Source organism: Metarhizium brunneum, chromosome 6 (genome assembly GCF_013426205.1).
Source record: "Metarhizium brunneum chromosome 6, complete sequence".
Lineage (NCBI taxonomy): Eukaryota > Fungi > Ascomycota > Sordariomycetes > Hypocreales > Clavicipitaceae > Metarhizium > Metarhizium brunneum.
Genome location: NC_089427.1, coordinates 3,259,563 through 3,266,963, shown reverse-complemented (window position 1 = coordinate 3,266,963; position 7,401 = coordinate 3,259,563). Strand labels below are relative to the sequence as shown.

The 7,401-nt window shown below is 54.2% G+C and overlaps 1 protein-coding gene across 1 annotated transcript; it reads right to left on the bottom strand.

Annotated features, from left to right (window-relative positions):
• Positions 1 to 324: 324 nt before the first annotated feature.
• pyc_1 (Pyruvate carboxylase) lies at positions 325 to 4,808 on the bottom strand (the record flags this gene model as incomplete). The annotated part of the gene is made up of 11 exons (XM_066131612.1): positions 325 to 432; positions 508 to 1,803; positions 1,930 to 3,678; positions 3,777 to 3,838; positions 3,894 to 4,013; positions 4,093 to 4,124; positions 4,204 to 4,241; positions 4,324 to 4,335; positions 4,412 to 4,419; positions 4,498 to 4,518; positions 4,676 to 4,808. 11 exons carry the CDS (start codon positions 4,806 to 4,808, stop codon positions 325 to 327), a joined length of 3,579 nt encoding a protein of 1,192 aa, XP_065987658.1.
• Positions 4,809 to 7,401: the final 2,593 nt, after the last annotated feature.

Sequence of the window (7,401 nt, the reverse complement as noted above, 5' to 3'; positions counted from 1 at the left end):
CCAGCCACATTCATACGTGGTGAATGGATGCCCTTGATGGTCTGTCACATGGCAACTGAGCTCTATCCATAATCATATTCATATTCATAGCCATACAAGCAAAAAATCTACCAGACGTAACCTAAGAAAAGGGGAACAAGTAGGGGGAAATTAACTCCGACAACCTCGCACTGTTCATGCCGTGCAGTGTGTTTTGTTTTCCGTACCTGTGGCGTGCTCGTTCGTTCCTGAATGTGCAACTTCAGACTCCCAAAACCATACAACCATACAATCCACAAAATTTTCCTACTTCTTTAATTTTTCTAGCCTCAAACAAGGGCGAGTCTAGGCTTTTGTGATTCTGCACACTAGGTCCGAACCGTCGACTGAGTCGCCCTCCTTGACCTGGAGGCTTGCGACCTTGCCGCTGTGGGGAGCTGAGATGACCATTTCCTAGCGCCGGGTTAGCAAAATTTCCAAACTACTTGACATTTTTTAACGCATATGACAAGGAGGGTATTGACTCACCATCTTCATGGCTGACAGGACAGCCAACGGGTCGCCCTTCTTGACATCGGAGCCCTCGTGTACGCGGAGCTCAACAAGAACGCCAGACATGGGGGCACCGACTTGGCTGGAGTCGCTTGCATCGGCCTTGGGTCGGCTAATGTTCTCCACGGCAGCCTTGTTGTCAAGGACTGCGACCTGTCGAACCTCGCCATTCATCTCGAAGAAGACCTCACGCTGGCCGGTATTCTCGCTGAGAGGGCCAACAGCGAGAAGCTTGAGGATGAGGACCTTGCCCTTCTCGAGCTCGACGTTGAACTCTTCGCCAATCTCGGGCTTGGTGAGGAAGTACCGGGTTGGCAGGACAGACAAGTCGCCATACTGCAGCTGGAACTTCTTGTAATCCTCGAAGACCTTGGGGTACATGACGTAGGATGCGATATCACATTCAGTGACGGGAGCACCATACTTCTTGGCGAGGTCTTTCTTGACCTTGGGGAAGTCGACGGGTTCGAGGAACAAGCCAGGACGCTTGTCGAGCTTGCGGCGGCCACGCAGAGCATCAGAGCGAAGGGGCTCGGGGAACCCTCCGTATGGCTGGCCCATAAGGCCCTCCAGGAATTCCAAAACGGAGCCAGGGAAATCAAGTTCCGAGGCACGGGCCTTGACGTCCTCAGCGGACAGCTTGTTGGAAACCATGAACTGGGCAAGATCACCCACAACCTTGGAGGTTGGGGTGACCTTGACAATATCACCAAGAAGGTCGTTGGCGTGTTCGTAGGCCTTCTTGGTCTCGAGCCACTGGGAGCCCAGACCAAGCTGGGAGGCCTGGAACATCATGTTGGTGAGCTGACCACCAGGAATCTCGTGCTCGTAGACCTCGGGATCGGGACCTGCAAGGTGAGCCTCGAAGGGAGAGTAGAGTAGACGAAGCTGCGACCAGTATGTGTCGAGGGCGCGAACCTGGCGGGCGTCCAGACCAGGCTCCAAGCCAGTGCCTTCGAGAGAGGCCAGGATAGCGTTGATGCTAGGCTGAGAAGTCATGCCAGACAAGCTGTCAGTGGCGGCGTCAACGGCATCGGCACCGGCCTTGGCGCAAGCAACCATGGAAGCGACACCCGTGCCAGCAGAGTCGTGGGTGTGGACGTGGATGGGGAGATCAGGGTACTTCTTGCGGATAGATCCGATCAGAAGAGTGGCGGCGTGAGGCTTGAGAACACCAGCCATATCCTTGATGCCCAAAACGTCGATGTCAAGCTTGACCAACTTGTCAACCAAATCCAGGTAGTACTCCAGGTTATACTTCTTTTTGGGGTTCTAATGAGAAATTGCGTGTCAATACATGTCGCGTCCTGCAGCAGTGCTGCGTAAATAAAAAGAATGCGGAGAAAAGGTCCAGGGGGTTAATAGAAACTTGGGAACCATAAAATACAAGGGACTTACCAGCATATCTCCCGAAATACACACTGTTCCTTCGGCAACACCACCGGCCTTTTGCACGGCTTTGATACCAACTTCGAGCTGGTCAATATCGTTCAGAGCATCAAAGACACGGAAGATATCAACACCGTTCTTCTTGGCCTGCTCGACAAAATGATCAATAGCATTGTCTGGCAGAGAGGAGTAGGCAACACCATTGGCACCACGCAGAAGCATCTGGAACGGGATATTAGGAACAAGCTTTCGCATCTTGCGGAGACGGTCCCAAGGGTCCTCATAGAGGAATCGCATGGCAACATCAAAGGTAGCACCACCCCAGCATTCCAAACTGTAGAGGTTAGACATGGCGTGGCTGGTCTCTTTGGCAATGTTCAACAGGTCCACGGTTCGGACACGAGTGGCAAGCAGAGACTGGTGGGCATCTCTCCAGGTGGTGTCCATGAGCAGGCAGCCCTTGTATTCCCGAACAGCCTTGGCAAAGGCCTTAGGGCCCTGCTCAACAAGAATGTTCCTCCATCCCTTCTGGCAGGGCTGACTGACATCAACCTTCTGGCCATCGGATGCGATGAGCTCAGGGAGAATGATCTCGGTCCTGAGCTTAGGCTCGCCAATTTGTCCCTTGATGGAGCTGCCGTTGACGGCCACGTCGCCAAGATAGGCCAACAGCTTCTGGGCACGGTTCTGGCTTCCAACGAGATCAAACAGCTCGGGGGTATCATCAATAAAGGTAGTCCAGCAGTTGCCGTCAATGAAGACGGGGTGGGTAAGTAGGGAGGCCAGGAAGGGGATGTTGGTCTTGACACCACGGACACGGAACTCTATCAAGGCACGGAGGACTTTTCTGCGGGCGATTTCGTATGTTGAGCCGTGGCATGTGCACTTGACCAACATGGAGTCGTAGTAAGGAGTAATGACGGCGCCAGCAAATCCGTTGCCACCGTCAAGACGGACACCATTACCACCGGCAGATCGGTAGACCTCGATCTTGCCAGTATCTGGGCGGAACTGTTCAGCGGGGTCTTCGGTGGTGATACGGCACTGGATGGCAAAACCACGGGTAGAGATGCGGTCTTGGGTCAGTCCGAGCTGGGAAAGGGTAGCACCAGCGGCAATCTGGATCTGGGCGGCGACGATATCGATGCCAGTAATTTCTTCAGTGATGGTGTGCTCGACCTGGATACGGGGGTTGATCTCAATAAAGTAGTATCGGTTCTGCTGGTCGACCAAGAACTCCGCAGTGCCTGCATTGCGGTAGTTGACAGACTTGGCCAGCTTGACAGCATCGGCCAGGATGGCATCGCGGGTCTCAGCGGGAAGATCCTTGGCAGGGGCAATCTCGACAACCTTTTGGTGTCTTCGCTGGACAGAGCAGTCACGCTCGTACAAGTGAACAATGTTGCCATGGTTATCACCAAGCAGCTGGACCTCAATGTGCTTGGGCTTGTCGAGGAATCGCTCGACAAAGACGGTTCCGTTTCCAAAGGCGGACTTGGCCTCGGAGGTGGCACGCTCGAAGCTCTCCTTTAGGGACTCGGGGTCGCGGACGACTCGCATACCCCGGCCACCGCCACCATAGGCAGCCTTGATGATGATGGGGAAGCCATAGCTGTCAGTGAAGGCCTTGACCTCCTCGTACTTGGCAACAGCACCTTCGGTGCCAGGAACAACAGGGACATCAGCGGCGATGGCGAGCTTGCGGGCCGAGACCTTGTCGCCAAGCGCATCAATGACATCGGGTTGGGGGCCGACAAACTATTATCGTTGCAAAGAGAGATACCAATCAGCTCCGAAGGGACCAGGGGGGGTCAAGACGCAGTGTAACACCGGGGCAAAGAGGTTATGGGTCTTACAATGAGGCCAGCCTTCTCGACGTTTCGGGCAAATTCAGCATTTTCTGACAAGAAACCGTACCCTAGATCGGATTAGAAGGGTTGAGCTTATGCGGCGGCTGCCGAGTCAAAACTGACCAGGGTGGATCAATTGAGCACCGTGCTCAACAGCGATCTTGATAATCTCGTCTCCGGCCAGATAGGCTCCGACAGGGGTATACTGGCCACGCTTTCCGATAACGTAGGCCTCGTCGGCCTCTGCAGTCACTGTCAGTAAAGAAGAATGGGGGGAAAGTCGCCAGACTAAAAACGCCGGCCGGAGAAGTGATGTCCCTACTCTGCCTGTGCATGGAAAGACGGTCCTCATAACTGTCGGGGTTGGAACGTCAGTCGAAGCTCCAAAGCGGACCGCTCAAAGCGGGCGAGACGCCTGCGCTGGAGTTGTTACCTGAAGACGGCGATGGTGTGCAGTGAAAGCTCGTGGGCCTGTGAACCCCCAAAAACCCCTCAGCGTCAGTATGCGATCAATTGGAGTGGTATACGGGTCGCAAGGGACTGCCAAACTTACGGTTCTAAAAATCTGCAATGCGGCACAACAGCTTGGTTAGCACATCGTCATTGTGTCTCGTCTTTGAACTGGTGGGGTCAGGCCATACCCGGATGGCTGGCACATGTTAGTACTGGCTGAAGACGCAGCGATTTGGCGCAGCACGATGCATGGAGACGGAGACGGATCACTTACGGATTTCACCACGGTTGGCAACTGTTGATCATAAATAAAAACGGTCAGCTTGGGCTCCTAGATTGTTCCAATTCGGGCAATTGAGCTACGCGCGCAGTCGGCCCTTGTCTCCCCAGTCTGCGACCGAGGCACAAGCAGCCAGTCCAGCTCGACGGACGCTCACAAACTCGGGACATACCCAGAATCTTCTTCAGCTGCATGATGCTCGAGTTGGCTCGGATGTGGTGAACCGAGTTGGCGGCCTTGGGCTCGTCAACATCCTCATCCTCGAAGACATCGTTAAAGGTGAGAGGCTGCTGCGGAACTGCCATGGTGGGCAAGGAGTTGTGCAGCAAAAAGGCAGCAACAAAAAAGTAAAGGCAGAAGGAAAGGCTAGATGAGGCGGAAAAGCAGAGCTTGGGTCGAGGGAGCTCCGGGTGGTTTTTAAAGCTACTGAGCCGGGAGGCCGGTCTGGTGTCTGATCGGCTCAACAAGTATCGTGCTTCGTCGACTGGCTGGAGTAGAATGGACCTGAGCAAGCCGGGGCGAGGAGGGGTGAGGGGTCAAGCTCTTTGTCTCTGCCTGTCTCTGCCTGTCTTGGTGGGGGGTGGGGTCAGCAAGGCCGAAAAGGCCAAGGTGATGTCGCAGTTGGATTGACGTCTTTTTACTTGTGAATCAATTGTCGGCCGTGGTACGTGTCTGAGCACAAGCAACAACGCTGCTTGCTGGCGAGGCTCGGGGTTGCTCGTTCTTGTGCTCGTTTCACTGACCGTCTGTCTAGCTTGGCGTTGGGCCTCGCTACACTGGGTGCACAAGGACAAGCAAGAGGCGTCCTAGGTCTCGATGGTGGTTGGAGTTGGGCGAGGAGCAGAAAAAAGAGAGGCGAAGAAAGACAGAAACCCACGAGCTTCTGATGGCGGGACCTTGGGGCAGATAAACGCATTGCCCATTGAGGGGATTTCTGCTCTCCTTCTGGCGACGCCTGACAATCACTTGATCATGGCGGCTGCTTGACCATCCTGTCCAAGTTCGTCCGCCGTGGACATGTCGACTGTCAATCCAAATCCACAACGACATCCACAACATCCACATCCCAGCATTCTACACATCCACCTCGCCGCCGAGAGTATCCAGGATTGGACGCGGCCGTGCCATTTGACACATCGATGTATGTATCTTGTTTTATTTCGATGGCACTTACTCATGTCCGAGCTACCGACTACGTATGCAGGTATTCCTACCACACTGCTCCGATACCAATAGACATGCTATCAGCAAGTACCATGATTCCTTGTTCCAGTGGACCGCGGCGACCAGTGTCACTGACAAGGATGGCACTCTCTCTGCGAGGCGTGGACGCTGGATATGCTGGGAGAAAACCGCGCTCGACGCTAACTGTCAAGCCACCAACGTAGTGCGTTGAGGGCAAATTGCCGGCATCAAAGGAACGCGGACCCAGGAAACGCGGTGGTAATGATGTTGAGAGGCGGTTGATGTTGCTTAACTAGCGGGGGAGTCACCGCTCCTGTTCAGTCTCATCAGAGCCCTTTTTTCTGTGTTTAGCCGCGCCGCCTCTTGCTTCATGTCTGTCTAGCTCTCTAGGTCTCATGCCGTGGCATCGACCAAAACGCCAACACTGCCCACGGCCCTTGTCCCCGCAGAAGAAGCCATGTTACGTCTCACCGGGTTGAGACAAATCATGCAATGTAAAAAATATCCTTAAAGATGAGCCTACAGCAGCAAGCTGGTGGTGAGAAACAAATCAAAAGTCTTGGCCAGTGGCATCGCCGTTCGGTCTTGTCACGGCATTGGATTGCGAGAAGGAGGGGCCCAGTTTTCTGCAGTGACAAGAGGCATTGGCCAATCACAGCCGCGGGATAACAAGCTTCTGTTACAGTTTGCGACTGTCTAATGGCAAAACGTTGCTTGCTTTACCTTGGGTCTTGCGCTCAGACCGAGATCGGTGAGCCAGTCAACTCCGAACCCCAAGATAGCAGCGAAGTATTGAAATACTAGTTTGTCAATCCTTTTATGCGGCGCTTGCAGGCTTGCGCCAAGGTGCTTCCCATGCCGCCCTTTGTCTTGCAAGTAGGATAGATAAAGCGTACTGTGCTTTAACCAGAGTACGGAGTACATATGTCCATGTCAAGTCTCACTGCTGCCAAGGTTCCCTGCCTCTCTGAGCTCCTGGGAGCTCCAGGCGAGGGGAAAGCGGGCGCGCCTGCCAAAATTATCCGGTGTTGTTCTCGGGGGTTTTGCATGTTTCGCACTTTCCTATTTCCTACATGGCATTTTGCACTTCCACTCCTACGTATCTTGAACCCATATCCTTCATCCTCAAGCTTGCTTCTTGCGTGTGTTTTTGTCACACTTCCAGCATCATGCCGAATACCCGCGGCTACCTCCCAGCTGCCTTGTGAACCAAAGCTAGCTGGACTTCTCCATGGGCATCCCCGCCGGCCGTGGCCGATGTCTCTGCTGGTTTTGCCGAGGACCAGGTCACAGGCTACGGCCGAGATGCGCGACGACAACCGCCCAAGTCGCCGTCGAGTGCCGCTTTTGGACGTGTCTGGCACTTGAGTCCAACTTGTTTTCGGGTCCTCTCGACTCTGTGATGCGACAAGTCTCTGCCACAGTTCTCGTTTCGTCCCTGTCTATTTTCGCTACCTACACGTGCGCCCGAATTAGTTCTGCGGGGGGAGCCGTCCTTTTTTCCCCGTCTGCCGTTTCAATCTTGACGCTGGCTCGCCCTTACGGATGGATCCTATCGAAACCCGATGCATAGGTACTTTGCCAATGTTGTATAAACACCAGTCTCGAAGCCGGTCCATCGCTTTCTGGATGCCTGTTCCCGTGGGCTGAGTTAGGGGAAGAGCCGTCTTCTGGGTCAGACTAGAGGGGCGTGTCTCCATTAACAGGCAAGCC